The sequence below is a fragment of the Periophthalmus magnuspinnatus genome, chromosome 17, assembly GCF_009829125.3.
Source record: "Periophthalmus magnuspinnatus isolate fPerMag1 chromosome 17, fPerMag1.2.pri, whole genome shotgun sequence".
NCBI lineage: Eukaryota > Metazoa > Chordata > Actinopteri > Gobiiformes > Gobiidae > Periophthalmus > Periophthalmus magnuspinnatus.
In genome coordinates, this window is record NC_047142.1 from 6,820,455 (window position 1) to 6,838,120 (window position 17,666).

A 17,666-nucleotide genomic window follows, 5' to 3' on the forward strand; every position below is an offset into this window, starting at 1 on the left:
CTTATAATGTATGTTTTACACATCATATGACAATATTCTCCAAAAACAAACTTGCCTTTTCCTTTTATTTTGTAAGAACCGGATATACATCCCCACGCATGCGCATTAGGCAGCAGGAGGCAAAGTGCTACATTTTCATCCCAGCGCTTCAGCTGTTCGGGTCAAAATGCTTAGTAAAGTTTTAGGTTCGAAATATGTTTCTATCGCCAAGTCGTGGTAAGTCGGTTGTTGTGTATTAGTACAGAATAATACTAAACGTTATCAATTTTATTGGATGTGACTGGGTGGGTATCATCATGTTATGTCCTTAGTAGACGTTAGCTTTTAGCTAATAGCTAAGACGAGGTCACCACCGCTTAGAGCTAGAAGTCACGACAAGTTTAGTTGGTAAGCTTTAGAAATTACTTGTTGGTAAAGGTAGTAATTTCTTCCTACAAGGTATACAAACACAGGACGTAAAGCTTGCCTGCAAGGAGGATTTTTTGGATACTAGGCTAAGTGACATGTTCAGCAACAAACTATAGATTGTAATATTTAATGACCAGGACTTCTGACTCTTAATGGTCAAGTAGCCTGCACTTTTACGATTAAGAAAAAGAAGGCTATGCTAAAACAGTCACTGGACCCGAATTTCCAGTGCTTAAACCTGGAGATGGGGGGCCATGTACACGTTTTTCTATATGGACAGGCCATGCCTCATGTGAACGCTCATAACCTCCAGAATTCACTCACTGAGCTGCAGAGGCTGCACTAGCACAGATTCATGATTGGCTGCATGTGCTGTGTGTTTAGGCAGTGGTTCAGAGTTTCCTTTTGGGTTTAAAACAATTGGACTTTCAACATAGAAACTGGTAACCCAATTGCAGTGCTTGAAACAAACCTCAAAACAATAAGCCTTGTGCAATAACACATTGAGAAGTGTGATGTATTGCCACATAAATATCACAAACAATAATACTGAAACTACTTTGTCATTGACACAAAATCCATGACGCAGAATCATCGCAGTAAAGCGTTTTCTTAATGTGGAATAGTGTTTTTTAAAAATGTAATGCTCCAGTAAATAAATGGGTTAGGGTTATAAAATATTTTATAACTTATTTGACCATCTGCAGCTCAAATCGTATGGTACTACAAAAAAAATAAAATAAATTCTCAGTAGTAAAATGCACATGCCATAAATATTGACTTACATATATTGAGTGATAAGTCGATATAGTAATTATTGTGTCAGGCCTACAAAACACTGTACTGTGCTAAATACTTCGACCCATTTACCAAGGGGCAGATATTAGCTGCTTTTTATTCTTTGCTCGTTCCCTGTCCAACTGGTGGATATATGCAGTGCAGAACTTTGAATTGCTTATTGTGACACAGCATCATAATTATTTGGTAAATAGTTTACTCCTCATTATAGAGCATAGCCTATAATGATTTGGCTTTATACACTCCAGGGCAAACGGCTCTAATGATTTCCCTTAAATTATGAGGAAAACTCATTTTTGATCATTGATAATAAGTGTTACTGGGGATATATATATATATATATTTTTTTTTTTTTCCTTCATAAATGATGTCAACCACAAACACTATTTCTTACTTATTATTTATATTATTTATTTAACAATGCTTTGTAAAGTATGTGTATATGATTTACAATATTTCATAAACCTTCCATATCATATCTGTGTCCCAGACATGGCATAAACATGTTCAAATCAAAGATGGGTTGCCAGATTCTGAAGTTAAATCAGTATATTTATTTCCAACTTACGTGACATTGACATTCCAGTTTGAAGCCGTGATTGTTGTGAAGTTTTTAAACCAGAAGCTCTGATCGCATCAGTGATTTTTTTTTTTTTTTTTTAATGGCCAAAGTGTCATCCTATGATACCAAAAATCTGAAAACATTACTCTTTTTGATATTTTGATGCATGGTTGGTTCTGGGAGAGCACTATCAAATGTTTCTAGATGGTCACTTTTTTTTTTTTTTTTACCTCAAATAAAATATTTAATGGAATTGATTAACCATATTATTCTGTAGTGGTTCTAGATGTATATAATTTTTCATTAATAAAGGATTTGCTTTGGCTTTAGACACAAATGCCCTTATATCACCGACTCATTTATAATGTAGTCTCATCTCTTGCTCTTGTTTTTAAGGATCCCAACTATGGCAGTGTGGGGCACAGCGGGAGGCGTAGCACTGGTCCACTTCACCGACTGGCGACTAATATTGGACTATGTTCCTTATGTCAGTGGTAAATTTAAAAAGGAGGAGTAATCCATGAAGGTTAGTTATCAAAGTAGTTTAAGCTATGACATGTACTGGTATGTATTATACACTGCAAGTCAGCACAATTGTACTATGCCATTGGCTGTCATATAGTAAAGCATTCTGGACATTTGACGGGGTAGGCGTTTCATATTGAGGTTCCATTCAGAGGACAGAAAAGAGTAATGTATGACTGCCTGTGTAATCAAAAGAAAATTCAATTCTGTTATTCGAACATTACAACACAGGGCTCAAGTGATTCCTACAAGCACAGAGGTAAGTTAAAGAACAACACATGCAGAAACCCCTCTCTGCTTGTGGATATCCCAATTGGGCCTTCAATAGATCAAAGAGTGCTAAAAAACAGGACAACAGACCTAGGATATAAGATGTAACTATTCCCTATACAGCTGGTGTCTCTGAAAAACTTTAGAGGATTTTCAGACGGCATGAAATCCAGCTACATTTCAAACCTACAAACACTTTAAGACAGAAACGGATTTGCCCAAAGGACAAAACCCTGAGTCATAAACAAATCAATTTGGTCTACTCCATTCAGTGTAGTGAAGACTGCAATGAGAATTATATTGGAGAAAAAAAACAGCCACTCCATAAGAGAATATACAACGCTGTGACAACAAGAGCAGCTGGGGACCACAATCTGCTGTGCATCTCCATCTCCATCTCAAAGCCTATAACCACTTCATTGAAGATAGTAATGAAGTACAAATCTCAGACAAAGAAAATAAATGGCTTGAGAGGGGAGGTAAAGAGGCAATTCTTGCTAGGACAGACAATCATTTTTTTTAAGAGAAATGGGAGCCTTGGATATAACTTATCTCCTATTTATAACTCCACACTCAGACCTAAATCAAAACAAGGAAAACAATAGTGATGGTCAGTATGCTAATAGGTCTGAAAGCACCCATGAACGATTACGCAAAATTACTCAGGCGTAGTTCACACTTGGTGTAGTTCAGTAGACCTAGCTAACAAACAGAAAGTTTAAACAAATATGTGTTAGTTTCAGTGTAGTTTGCTCCTCCCTTCAAGAAGATATAAGGCAGTATTCACCAGCAATCTGACCAGAACTGAAGAAGCTCTTAGATGACCGGCCAAATGTCTTCACTTCAATAGGTTTGGCCAGTTGACAAAATTGAATTTTCTTTTGCTACTAATGTATGACTCAAATCAGTCTTAATTTCAGTGTTCACAGCCTTATTTATTTACACCAGCATGTGCTTTAAGATCCAAGTGGCAGCTCCACCTCGTGGTGCATAAGACAAGATCTAAAACCAGAACAGGGCCTTCTCTGTGGCTGGCCCTAAAATCTGGAATGATCTGCAGCTTTCATTGTTTGTTTATATATTTAATTAATTATTTTGCCTAACATTATGTGCAGCACTGTTTATAATATGTGCTTTACAAGTAAAGTGGATTGGAAAATAAATGCATATTTGTGTGATTATATTATTGCTTACATCATGTCTGTATGATCACGTCAGATCTGGAACTGAAGAAGAAACTGACACTTTTGTCATTGTTCTTTATTTCTTAGGTTTTTGGAGACTGAAGCCAACTGCTTGAGGATCTTTATTGTGACACAACTACATCACTGACAGCAGGACTCCATGCTCTGGCTGAAATTCTCTTATAGCTGATGTGTATAATCCAAATAATTTAATATTTCTTTGTTGTACTGTTTGTTTTTGAATTAAAGTGTGTACACAATTGTGTGTTGTTGTTTTTTTAGTTTTGGGGTTTTTTTAGTTCAATTAATTTAAATATATATTTTGGTCCAGTGCATTTTTATTGATAGGATGCCATTATCCAGTGTATATAAAATATATAAGCATCAAGAACTGTTCTGTGTTTTTTTTTGTCACGCTTGTGGACTAGATTTTGGCGGATGTAGACCTCGCATTACAGCGTAGTAGGTATGCGGAGTGATTGGGGATGTCACGGGGGGCCATTGTCGACGGAAAACCCAACTTTTAAAAAGCTTTCAAAGTATTTACTTTTGAAGCCAACGAAAACATTTCTTCAGACACGAGACCATGGACAGAAAGTGGTATGTGCTGACAATTAACGAGTAGCATGTCTTTGTCTTTTTGTTGTCCATGGTCACATGGACCTATGTACGATAATGATCGTGTATTATTGTTTATAGCACAGGATGCGTACATTAGTCGTTTAGTTTTTCTTCTCAGATTAATCACGTTTGATGCATTTAAATGTTCGTTGCACAGAAGTGTCGCGTTGTCTCCGTGGGTGTTACGCGGATGTGTAGCGTGAAACCACCTCGTGGACACCATGCTCCTGCTCGACAACAGTCCTCTATGTCCTCTGCATAAAGACAAACAATGAGCTCTGCAAACGGAAGTCCCAGTTTAGGACATGAGTCTGTATTCAGGTAGTTAAGTAGTAGTAACTCTGTACAAATGAATAAAAACATGTACACCAGTGTAAAGCAGAGGAACAGTAACGATGGAGCCTGTGACAGTAAAACAAACTGTTCGGGCATTAAGTTGTGCACGTGAACTGTAGCACATCTGCCCACGGATGAAACAAAACTGCTCTGAAACTAAAGCACGTGCACTATTTGGAATGAGTTTAGCCGACAGATAATACTGTACTGAAGACAATACTGTACTAAAGTGCTCCAGCCTCCACCTTCTATTGAATTACAGCAGCTGCAAGGCGGACAGAGGACAATGATACAGCTTTAGGCCATACAAACACTGAGCAGAGAAGACTACAAGACTAGACTCTGAGAAATGTCATGTTTATATGCTATTTGAATATTATATTAGGCCTATATTATGTAGAGCTATAGGCTATATTGGACTCATTCATTTACCAATATCAGGTACAGTTTGTTTATAATATATTTAGCCTATGTTTATGTTAGTAATGAGGCTACTTGGTCATATGCACTTTTAGAAGTTTTGACAAATGATGAGTGAGAACAAAATGGGTCTTTGTGCCCATCTGTCTGGACAGTGCCTCTGGAGTGGTCATAGACTGTTGCAGTGGCAGGCGGAAACTTCATGTGTTAATTTTCCTTTGTGTGTCTTAGTGCGTCCTGTAGATATTTCTCTTTATATATGCCATCAAGAGTGAGCCCAAGCCATTTGCTGCCTGAGAGTTCACACTTCACTGTGATTGGTTAACTCTGCCTGTTACCCACTCAGAGACTCACAACAGAGGCTGTCCAGTAGAAGGAGTCAGTGGGGGAAAGTTGTTTGAGCATAAAGCAGCATTATAAATAAAACACAGAATCTCAGTATTGTCTCAGGATCTATATATTGTCTTTATCCTTAAATTCCACTAACTGAGTGATTCGAGCGTTTGGCACCCAACCTAAAGGACGGCAGTTCAGTATCAACTCCAGTAGCTTTGTTAGTGGTTTATGGAGGTTAGAGAGCGAATGATGCTGATGATTTGCACCCTCACTTCTGCCCAGGGCAACTGTAGCTAGAAGTAGCTTATCATCACCAGGTGTGGAGTAAATTAATAATGCAATGTAAAGTGTCTTTGAGTGACCAAAGAAATTTTATATAAAAGGGTATAGTATTTATTTAAAATGTGTGTGTGTGTGTGTATATATATATATATATATATATATATATATATATATATATATATATATATATACATACATACACATTAGACAAACCAGGGGCATTGTTCTAGCAAGAAATGCAATGCAAATTTTCAAAACTTGTCCTTAGAAGGCTTTTAGAAAAATGTATTTATTTTCTTATATGAGGTGATATTTCTTGCCTATTTTTTATTTTTATCTTGCTTACATGTACAATGTGTTGTTGATTTTGTAGCATTCCTGTGAAACATTTTCTGAACAAGCCCCAGATCATCCATGGTTTTGGAAATGCCTCACAGATAGATGCTGACAGCAGCAGCCATGTGGGGGCTGGACGACTCCTTCAGACCAAAGCACAGCACTACAAGCAGAGAAATGCCTATAACCCCACACAAATAAAGGTCAGTGATTTCATAAATTAAAAACAAGGTTACAAATACATGTGTACATTAAAGTTGTGTAACCGGTCCACCCCTTTTGATATGGCTCTGCGTTGTGTTCTGGGTGTTGTTGTGAAGATGACAGAGGCTCAGTCCAGGTTTAGGAGGTTTACTGTTCAGCAAAAGGACAAGGTAGAAACTGATGTGAGGCAGTCCAAACAATATTCCTCAGAGAAAGTTGCTAAGCTCTCATATCGTAAATATATGCATTTGATTTCAAATAGCAACAATACACTACATTCAAAAATATGACAGATTCAAATGTGAACACATTACATTTTGTAACCGAACTGCATTTAACAGGCACTGTACATTTCTAATGGTTACATATAGAATATAATTATGAATTGAATAATATGAATAATTAATTAATTCATAATAATATCATACTTGTTTAATAAAAAACAAATCACAAACAGTTGTGAGTGTGAGGGTTCCATATCCCTTTTGAAAGAAAAGTATAATAAAAGTAAGTTAATAAAACATTGATTAGCAAAATAACAGCTTTGTCTAGACCTAAAATTAGTGCGTCTTACCTCAGAGAAAGTTACAGAGCTCTGAGGGCAAAACACGCTCTTCACAGTGTCACAGGTACACAGCACAAATAATAACAACAAAATCACGTAAGAGTGGAATTTGAGAATATATAGTGACTGAAAAAGAATGAATTTCTATTAACCTGATCCAGCTGTATCAACATCTGGGTTACAAGGGTGAATTGACAGTTAAATGACGATTGAATGATTGCAGACAAAAGTACAAATCTGCGTTATTTTAATCCATTTCACAAGTTTATTTTTGTTTCATTGTGTGAACGTTTTTTGCCTTTTAGCTAAATATGTTATTTTGTGAGTTTTCTAAGATCACATGTCACATGACTGTATTTCCCGAGCAATATTACAAGAGAAGATGTATTTTTTTCCCCTTAAAAACAGACCAGACTTGACCTAAACACAACACTACCAGTGAGGCAAACAGCCTCAATCTTCAAACAACCGGTAACTAAGGTGACGAAGCACCCCAAAAATACTGTGAAGACAGACCTGCGAAAGGCCAAAGATCCACCCAAACAGGTGCTGCTGCTAATGATCATGATCAGCTTATATATGAAGCATGCATTAACTTTCATTGTATTGTTGCCATTTTAGTTGTTCTGGGAGAGGAAGCTAAGTGGTTTAAGTGCGTTTAATATTGCAGAGGAATTAATCAAAACTATTGACCTTCCCAAAGGCTTACAGGGTAAGAAAATAATTTCCCTGTTTTTTAAAATGCACGGAGAAAACACTATTTTGATATTTATGATGACTGTTATGTCCCTCTCTTTAAATCTTTTTGCAGGTGTAGGGCTTGCCTGTTCAGATGAAACTCTGCTGTCTGCCATCGCTAGTGCCCTTCACACAAGCGGCTCACCCATCACTGGACAGCTGACAACAGCAGTGGATAAAAATCCTGGAGTCTGGCTTAATACTGCCCAGCCACTTTGCAAAGCTTTTGTTGTGACAGATGAGGACATAAGGTACCTTTCACATGTTGTGTTCGCTTTGTTTTCTATCAGGTCTACTTTCTTTAGTTTTTCACTATTGATAATTTGACTCAGTTTGGCTCTTCTTGGTGCCATTTGTCTGTGTGATAGGAAACAAGAGAAACAAGTGCAAAGTGTTCGAAGGCGACTGGAGGAAGCACTGATGGCTGACTCTTTAGCTCATTTAAATGACCTCACTTCAGATGAAACAGCTGGGGGCCAGGATGAGACCGTGATGCAGATGGACCCAAAGATATCGTAGCTGGAATCAAGAAACCTTCATTCATATTTCTGAAGCTACATTCCTCATGACAAATACCTCGACAGTCTTGCGTTTTCTATCTAAATGTCAAAAGTGCTTTCTGTTGAGATGTTGTTTCTCATTTTGGTTTTACATTTACTTTTAGACGGTTAAAGGTGCTGTTATATTATAAACTGAGTGTGTTATCATGGTTAGTTCTTTTCTCCTGTATGTGTTCAATACATTTTTCTTTACAAATAATGGCAGAAAATATTTATCCTTTGTATGGTGTGACTATTCCACCAACTAAACACAGCTTTTGCTAATGCATTTAGGATATTATGCCAGGAGTTCCTTTCCATCCTGCTATGTGATTGCTGCGTGTTTCTGAAATTTAGGTTTTTCTAGGTTTGTAGATTTATATATTGGTGCTAATCTACCTGCCTGGGATCTATAATACACACTTCTTCAATCTGTTTAAAACATACAGAGATCTCATTCTGGATTTGCCAGGCAAAATATCTACATTTAATAGTTATGGTGATAACTGTAGTAACCACCTAGGTATAAAAATATAGCCTCAAGATTGTGGCATCACACCTTGAATTTTCAGTTTGCCTCATGTTAGTTAAACCAATGAAGACTTTATGCTAAAAATGTGTTCATTCAAACGTATTCTAACACTATAGTACAATACATGAATTTACCAGTAGTGATCCAGCAGCTTATCAAGCTTTGTTCACTTTTTACATTGTTTTTGCTAATGTATCTCTATGGACATTTGGCCAAAAACATTTTTTTATGTTCAGTCCCATGCTCTATTCATATGCATTGCAAATTTCATTCACTTGACATCACAATATTGTAGAATGCCCATAGGTTAAAATTGAAATGGAGGGCAGGTTAGAATTCTATGGTAGAATTGGCTGTTTAAGTGGATATTTAAGGGTTAAAAGAGGGGTTTGGTTTTCTTTATATAAATCAGCAAATAACCTTTTATTCTCCAGGTCTTAAGAAAAGCTATATATGGCTGTACTAAGTGTGAAGTTTTTGCCTCTGCTGTCAGAGGCAAATCAGTGTAAGCTCAATTTTATTTGGTAAATATAAAGAGTAAAGCTGCTGCTGTTGGCAGATACAGACTTTGAGACTAGATTTTGAGCATTTGCAGTCCCTTGTGATAATTCACATTTCAAAGATGAAAACATTGCCTCTAAAAAATTGATTTCTAGATTTGTAAGTTATGTTTTTAAATTGTGTTTTTGGTCTAAACTGATTTTGATGTGGAAAGGCAAGTCTGGCCATCCCTGCTCAGACTGCTGCTCCATGATGTTTGATATGACAATGAGCCAGATCCTTTTTAACGGTTTGTGGAGCCTAACAAAAGTAATACGGTTAAACATGGGTAGATCACAAGATTGGATAGCTTATTTCTTTCTGTAAAAGTGAATCTCCCATAGAGTTATCCCTCCATCTGAAGTTATATCATCAAATTCTAGATTAATGTGTATTTGGTTTATCAGCCATTGCAGTCAGGTGGTCTCTGGATGTTTACAAAATGTACCAGATGTCCTAGAAACAGGTCACGCCTATACCTGGCTATATTTGAGTCTTTTCATTTGAGCAGTTTTATTTTCCATGTAAGAAACGTGTTTTTTCTGTGCCACTTTTTACAATAAATTTTGATTGTATATTGTTTGTTTCACTTGTTCTTCCACGTGCTCCTATGAAAACAACAATGCCAAATGTACAAATAGCAATGAACTGTTTAGAAATATGCAGGCAATAATCTGCTGTTTTCTGTACCGTTTGTCTTTGTCTACATGAGTTAGTGAGCGTAAAAGAACAGCCAGGACAATACATGTGCTTGTAGGTGATGTGCAGTGAGTGATGAGGACTATTACAGACAGGATTCCTTCACAGGTTTTAATACTTGTCTCCTAGATGCTCCCAGGCAGGTGCTGACCATGTGAATAGGTCTGTGGTTCTGACCCAGGGTGGCAGTGGGAGTGTGTAGATGGGCTTCAGTGCTGCAGATGGGCTTCAGTGCTGCAGATGGGCTTCAGTGCTGCAGATGGCCTTTGAACCCATTGTTGTGTCGCGGGTGACGTCAGTGCCGTGTGCGGTGCTGAAGCGGCGCGCGCCTCTTGTGTGTAAAGTCTATGGGCGAGACAAAGGCGGCGGACCGGGGTCAGCGCACAGTGAGGAGCTCCGTTTTCAACTAAAAAAAGGTAACTGCTTCTTCTGGGTCTCAGTCAGGTCTGGGGATGCCACGCAGGATCGGGGCCAAGTGACGGCTTTGGGGGCGTGCTTTGATTTTTCAGTAAGTGGGAAAAACAACACAGCCTCGCTTTAATCGTTTTCTCTTACGCCCCCCGTTTAGCTGCTAGTGGCTAACACTAGCTACTAGTGCTGCCCACAACTGATCGCCTCCTCCTCCTATTGCCTTCTTCTCATCTTACCCTCAACAACTTGGCTTCAAAGAGGAAGAGGGCTTTCTTGGATAGGACAAGACGAAGTAAGTTTAAGTGTTTTCCACCCTTGTTTAATTTTGAAAATGAACATATCTGCTGTAAGAAAGAGTAGAAGTTCGGCTGTCTGTGTACAGCTAGCAGCTAGCCCCAGCGCTCCCAAACAAAGGGGCGACAACGTGACTGGAGCCGACTCCGTGCAGCTAACAGCTAGCTCTTTTTGTTATCGCGATTACATCCATTTTTCTCTTTTCCACTTTTGTTAAAGCTGATGCACGTTTTCAACTATTATTAGTTTGCGTTATCTGTGGCATCATCTGAAGGAAAGGGTATTTATCCACGATGTGAACATGCTGTATCCAACAAAACAAGCAGCCCCAGGATGGTTCAGTGGCACAAAGCAACAACAAAGCCAAGCGCTCCAACTATTGCCGTCTTTGTTATGTCTTAACAACTTATGTGTGTATATCTATCTAAACTTTTTCTTTGTCTTTTGAAAGGGTGACTCATCAACACAGGCTTTTGTGAGCTGATGTGAGATCCCGGAGACTATGCCTAGCCCTTTATTCCACCCCGAAATTATGGACCACGACGTGGTGATCAGCAGCCAGCACAGCGGGGATCAGGAGTCCCGGGATGAGGAGCACCAGGAGGCACTCCGCTTTGCCTTGGACCAGCTGTCACTCATGGCTCTGGACAAAGTGGACTGTGGTGGCGGGGGCAATGGACTGGACGCCTTGGATGGGACCCCGGCTTCAGGCTCTGAAGGCTGTAATGGAGTGGGCGGAGGAGGCTACGTGGATCTGCAGATGCTGGACCACCCCAGCGGGTCGCGGGATTCGCCCACATCTTGCTCCCCTTCCCCGGAATATTATGGGTCTGGCGGCTACCACATGGCTGGCTCTCACACCATGCTTCACGGAGAACAAAGCTCGGTGCTCTGTAACAGGAAAAGAAGTGTAAACATGACCGAGTGTGTCCCAGTGCCCAGTTCGGAGCATGTGGCGGAGATCGTGGGCAGGCAAGGTGAGCGCAAGATGGATTACTAATAATGTGATGTCTTAGTGGACAACATGTTCAGTTGCATGCTGTCTGTTCTTCTTTGTTTGGATGTACGTTAGACTTGTAACTTTTCTACCATAGTTTGCTTCTGAACAGGGACTCATTGTTTTCATGCTTCATACAGAAATAATCTAATGAGCGTTAAACTGCACATGTTCTGGGCTTTTGCATGTGACTCTATTTAGATAATAGCTTGACAAGAAAAGGGGCTAAGGGAGTGTGGTTGATGAGTAGGATGAAGGGGGAGGGGTGGGAGAGGGTCAGACAAAGCGGCAGATTGTCGGGAGTCTGGACATGTCTCAGAGCTTGCACCAAACAAAGAAAATGCCATAAAATGTTTGACATGGTTCGTGCAGTTGGTTGATTTAGTATTTGCAAGAACAAAAGTAGCCCTCCTGGTGATGTTACGCTATGAATGCGCTATTATTGTTTTGGGTGTATTTGGGATGAATAGACAGTAAGCGCACTAACACAGGATTGGGCGGTGTTACGCCCTGCTCTCACTGCCTCTGCCTCAGCTACTGCTTGTGCCTTAGCCGCTCGTTCAGAATGGTCATTTCTTTATCTTTTTTATAAATGTATCCTAATAAATAATGTCTGGGTCATATTTTTAAATTTATAACGACACCTGCAGCATCTATAGCGGTGGGTCATTGTTCTCTTTGTTTGAAAAGCCATGCTTTCAGCTTCCCAGAATGACATCACAGTCAACGAGCCCCATTGGTCAATAGGAACGACGCGTCTGTCTTTAAAGAAACAGAACACGTTGAATGTTCACACTGGCGATAAGCCTACACAGACAGATCAGCAGACTACACACATTCTATGTAGTCTGGAGAGAGAATGCTTTATATATTTATAATTGTTAAATTATGAAAATACTGTATAATGTAGGACTATTTCAATTTTAGGTGGGGCTAGTATTTAAAACTTGGTTATGGAGGCTATGATAAATAATTCATTGTTGTTTTGCTTCTTTTTTTATTTTAATTTCTTTAAGGACCTAATTGTCTATCCCTTTCTTTTAGGTTGTAAGATCAAGGCATTACGTGCAAAGACAAATACCTACATAAAGACTCCAGTTCGGGGTGAAGATCCTGTGTTTATAGTGACTGGTCGAAGGGAGGATGTTGAAATGGCGAAGAGGGAAATCGTGTCGGCAGCTGAGCACTTCTCCATGATCCGAGCTTCACGCTGTAAAGCAGGGGGTCCAGGGGGCGGAGGCTCACTCCCTGGACCACCTCACCTTCCAGGGCAGACTACCATACAGGTAAAGTACTTACTTTGACTCTTGTGCCCCACCCCTCCTCCCAAGCCAACTGTGTAAGCATATCCCATGTTGTGTACAGGTGCGGGTGCCATACAGAGTTGTGGGCCTAGTTGTGGGACCGAAAGGAGCCACTATCAAGCGCATCCAGCAGCAGACGCACACCTACATTGTAACTCCAAGTCGAGAGAAGGACCCTGTCTTCGAGGTGACCGGGATGCCCGAGAACGTGGACCGAGCCCGGGAGGAGATCGAGACACACATCACTCTGCGAACTGGCACCTTTGTGGATCTGCAGGGAGACAACGACTTCCACACCAATGGCACTGATGTCAGTTTGGAGGGCCTGGGTGCACTGAGTGCTGGCCTAGGAGCCTCGCTGTGGTCCCGGGCAACTGGGCACCATTCAGGCCCCTCTCCCCCCTCTCCTCCCCCAGCCCTCTCCATGGCCATGCAGCACTCAACTGGGCGAAAGCTGTCCTCTGCAACATACCACTCGCACAATGGCACCCTGAACTCTGATGGTTTTACTAACAGTCGCAAAAGCAATGAAGGGGGTAGCCCCACCAGTCCTTTTAGCACTGGCTCCAGCAGTGCTGGAGGGGGGCTCAGTTTTGGGGGTGACTCTACACCAGGATTGCCTTCCTCTGATGAACTGGGCTTCGAGTTCAGCACTTCCAACATTTGGGCACCCTTTGTGAATGGGACAGCCTCCAAGTCGAGCTCCTCACAGCAGCCCCTGCGCAGGAACAGCAGTGGTCTGAGCGGAGGGGCCATTACACCTCGTCTGTCGCCTACTTTGCCTCAGGACACAGCCATAGGATCTCTGGAGCACCCGCTGGCCCGCCGCGCTCAGAGTGACCCGCTTAGCACCCTGTCCTGGCTGCAGTCGGGTGGCAGCAGCGGCTCCTTCTCGGCAGCGTCCAGTTCCAGCTCAGGTGCGTCCTCCACTGGGTACTCATCCTGTTCGGCCTCCTCACTGCCTGGGGGCTCGCCCACCGACTCCGAGGGGGGCAGCAGTGGGCTGAGCGCCGGCATGTTGAGCAGGCTTAAGAGCTCGCTCCCAGGTGTGGGCTTGGTGGGCGTCGGTGGAGCGGTCAACAGGGACTGTTTTGTTTGCTTCGAGAGTGAGGTTACCGCCGCTCTGGTACCTTGTGGTCATAACCTCTTCTGCATGGAGTGTGCGGGCCAAATCTGCCAATCTGCTGAGCCAGAGTGCCCTGTGTGCCACACCCCCACCACACAGTGCATCCGAATTTTCTCCTAATGCCCAAAGGGAAACAGGGACAATATGAGGGCAGGAAGGGGACTGGAGAGGCACAACCGGTGGGAGAGGAAATGGAAAGATTGACACTAATAATCTTAACCTTCAACTAAAATAAATGCATTATAATGCTATTCAGACACTGACTTTTTGCTGATATTAACAATAATAATAATAATAATAATAATGACAATTATTTTCAGAATGAAGTTAATTAAACAGATGGCTGGGACTTTAACAGTCTCTTAGCAGTGAGCTTATGGAAACAAACTAGTGTCTTATCTATCTTCATGCCTTCATTTCACCTGGATGGGCCTATGCATGGCTCTTTCTGGACAGTTCTCCATCTGGCTTTTTCAGATTTATGCCTGCTTTCCGTCTCACAGCCTTTCCTTTTGACACTTTTGTATTTAACATATTTTTGATGAAGCTGACAGCGAGGCCTGCACTTTTTCTACTCTACTACTTAATTTTATTGTTCCTAAAGGAACACAAACTGTTCTGCAATTCTCTGCTTTCTTGACTTTCTTACTCATGCCGTTTGTGGTGTTCAGTGACAGTTTGCCATTTTCTTAAAGCTCTGAACTTTTCTTTAAAGGTCGGCATGTAGTCAGGCACTGAGCAGAACAATATATGTCTGATGGGTACATTCTCTGCCACATAAACATGTGGTGAGCTTAGCCAATGGTGATGCCAAACAAATGCTTGTGAAAGGAACACCTAGCATTACCTTAATTTTAATGTAAATGTACACAAGTGAGTGCCACTCAATACTGTAACAACCGAGAAACTAATAATGAAGGCTTTTCTGAGGTTAGTTCTCTCTTTTTGGGCTGCCAGCGACCCCTTCAGTCTTCATACATTTGGGGTTGTTAGAAATCAGAAGCCCATGATGTTTAACTTGACATCACTGTGTCCTCATCACAAAGAGGCGCAGCGTTTGTCCCACTGCTCCTCTGCTTCCCCATCATCCTTAGAAAGGCAATCCATCCACATTTGAACATTTCCCTCCACTATGTAGATTCTGTCTGTTACACTTAGATCTGTGTATTTAGTCTTTTCTACTAGTTTTATGACTATTGACTGTCATGTGTGTGGCTTACAGACATATTTTGATCTCTAGGATAAGATAGGGCTTTCTGATGTCACACATGAATGTTTTGCCCACAGGGGTTTGATTAGGGAGAAGTGGCTGCCTCTCTATGTGAAACCATTTCAAGGGGCTTGATGAAACTATTTTTCTAATGCACTGACTAATTTCCTGCCCCTCTAAAATTCAAACAGCTCTTAACTGTTATCGTTCATTTACGGTCTTCCACCCCGATTTCACAGCAAAGCTGTAAGGCACTCTTTCTGACGACACGCTGTTCACAAAGCTGCTGTCCTGGCCAAAAGCAGCAACACAAGTGTAGTTTGAGACCTGTCCTGTGTTTCTTAGCATTACTGAGTAGGGCGGTTACACCTGTTTTGTGTTTGTGTTTTCTTGAATTCTGTGTGAGTTTGCAGTAACTGCCTCAATAGTGTTAATACTTTTATGTGGTATGTATGATTTGGGTGACATTGATGGTTGGTGTTCTTGGCCACACTAAACTTATTGGAATAGCTCATAGAATGAGACAAGCCATGACACGTGATTTAACAGACAACACAGCTAAAGATTTAAGGGCTTCCTCCGACTGCACAGATTTTACCACCTTTTCAGGCTCTCAGTAGGAACATCCAACTCCTTTATGGCAGCTAGTAGCTAGGTCATCCAGGGCTTCCAGACACTTTGTGTTCAAACTCCAGTGGCTGCAGAAAGTCCTGTAGATTTGCTCCAATGTTCTTTTTGAATCGGTCTATCCCATTCCCTGCACACATTTTCTTCCCCCTCTATTTATAGAAGTATAATTAACGTGTGTCCTCCTGTGGACATGAATGCACATAAGGAAGTATTAAGAGGTTTTTGAACAAGGAAAAAGGGTAACTCTACATGAGTAATAATAAAACTGTGCTTTGGAGATTCTGTGCAAAACTGAATTGATTGTGCTTTGCGCTCTCTAGGTGTGAGACTGATGGTCTGTGACTGGGGACCCGGTTTAGTTCGGCACAGCTCTAAACACATTGGTCAAATTTGGCAGAAGTTGAATCTTTAGCCATCATTTGTTTGATTCGCACTGCTGAGCGAATGGTAACATGGTAGACCAGACATCTCAGAGTTCTGTCGTGGGAGTGCTGTGTTGATACTGGCAGCATTATTCATTCAGAACACAGAGAGCTGTGAGTTATTTGAATACAGAGCAGTCAGGACAGTTGTCTCTTGAGGCCAACCAAAAGCCTAACTTAAAATATCCAAGCGAATATGTAAAAGAATCAACTGTGTTGTTTGCCAGATATTTGGTGATGCACCAGGTTTATCTGACTCTTGTGTGAATGTTAGAATTAATTCATGTACAGTAGTTGTAGAAAAGGTACTTTTTAGATCACCTGTTTTTTATTTTAGCCAAAAGTATCTCCTCCCCCCATTCCTTTCTTAAAAAAAATGAAAACAGGGTTTCTTGAGGCATGCTAGCCAGTGACCTCTGACCTTTTTGTGACTTGTGGGGGGAGTGAAGAGAGCCACAGTTCAGGGGTGACTGATCCCCTCCAGCCTCTGCTCTCTTCTTTTGCTTTAATTCTTTGTATGCAGAACCAAACTAGGGATCAGGCCCAACCTGTGTAAATATCTGGAATACAATCATTGGGATGTTGTTTTCAAAAGTGTAGTTTCTAAAGAACATGTATCATTATTTGTAAGTTAACCATCTGCATGTCTTCAAGCCATCTGGCTTTAGCTAATAATTTTTATGATGTAAAAAAAAAAGTTTTTACACATTTTATTTTTTACGATTTATTTGCATACCTAAATATCCCAGACAATAATGTGACCCTTTTTTATTACTTCAAACTTATTTTTATTTTCCATTATTTGCTTTATTTCCTGTGTACTACATATAGGCAATTTATAACAAAATGAGAAAATTATTGAGAAATTTTAAAATTGAAATATATTTTATTTGAAAGTTTATGGACCTTTTAACCGTGAGCCGGGAATAATTGTATAATCATATAATTTGAGCTGACTTTACGGTTATGAGAAATGTAATAAGAGTTTTATTTTTTATGCTTCTTTAATAAAGTCTTGTTTTTTGGTTTCATTTTTTACTGTAAAATAAAAAATTGCGTATACAGTGTTTCATTCCTCACTGATTTATGTAGACTCCTCACATCTATAGAATCTAATATATCCTTTGGCCACATGGGGGCAGTGAAGTAATTCAGAGTCCCTAACACGTCTTTTAAGCTGCATTAAATGGCTAAGAATGGAAAGGTTTGGCATTTCAAAAGCATGTGTCAATAGACTAATTAGTACACCTTATGAAAGGATAAAGGGTCTGCTATCTGCCAGTCTCCATGGAGATAATATTGCTTTGCCTAGAATGTTCCACAGTATGGCATTATTGGCATATCCCCATGGAGTCAAGCAGATGTGTACCACAACAA

The 17,666-nt window shown here is 40.5% G+C and overlaps 3 protein-coding genes across 4 annotated transcripts; all 3 read left to right on the forward strand.

The window, feature by feature from the left end:
* The first annotated feature begins 122 nt into the window (after positions 1-122).
* Positions 123-4,008, forward strand: LOC117384946 (cytochrome b-c1 complex subunit 10). The gene is made up of 3 exons (XM_033982132.2): positions 123-216; positions 2,165-2,294; positions 3,835-4,008. The coding sequence occupies exons 1-2, from the start codon at positions 167-169 to the stop codon at positions 2,283-2,285; spliced, it is 171 nt and encodes a 56-aa protein (XP_033838023.1). The 5' UTR covers positions 123-166; the 3' UTR covers positions 2,286-2,294; positions 3,835-4,008.
* Positions 4,009-4,202: 194 nt separating this feature from the next.
* On the forward strand, positions 4,203-9,776 carry mbd3a (methyl-CpG binding domain protein 3a). 2 transcript variants are annotated; one of them, XM_033982124.2, is made up of 6 exons: positions 4,205-4,347; positions 6,116-6,281; positions 7,256-7,393; positions 7,469-7,559; positions 7,659-7,836; positions 7,954-9,776. In XM_033982124.2, the coding sequence occupies exons 1-6, from the start codon at positions 4,334-4,336 to the stop codon at positions 8,102-8,104; spliced, it is 738 nt and encodes a 245-aa protein (XP_033838015.1). In that variant the 5' UTR covers positions 4,205-4,333; the 3' UTR covers positions 8,105-9,776. The 2 variants fall into 2 exon arrangements, with proteins under 2 accessions (XP_033838014.1, XP_033838015.1); XM_033982123.2 differs by having other exon boundaries at positions 4,203-4,347; positions 7,469-7,836; positions 7,954-8,372.
* Positions 9,777-10,244: 468 nt separating this feature from the next.
* LOC117384922 (RNA-binding protein MEX3B) lies at positions 10,245-17,342 on the forward strand. Its single transcript, XM_033982099.2, has 5 exons — positions 10,245-10,311; positions 10,464-10,598; positions 11,052-11,577; positions 12,642-12,883; positions 12,963-17,342. Exons 3-5 carry the CDS (start codon positions 11,103-11,105, stop codon positions 14,145-14,147), a joined length of 1,902 nt encoding a protein of 633 aa, XP_033837990.1. The 5' UTR covers positions 10,245-10,311; positions 10,464-10,598; positions 11,052-11,102; the 3' UTR covers positions 14,148-17,342.
* The last annotated feature ends 324 nt before the right edge of the window (positions 17,343-17,666 follow it).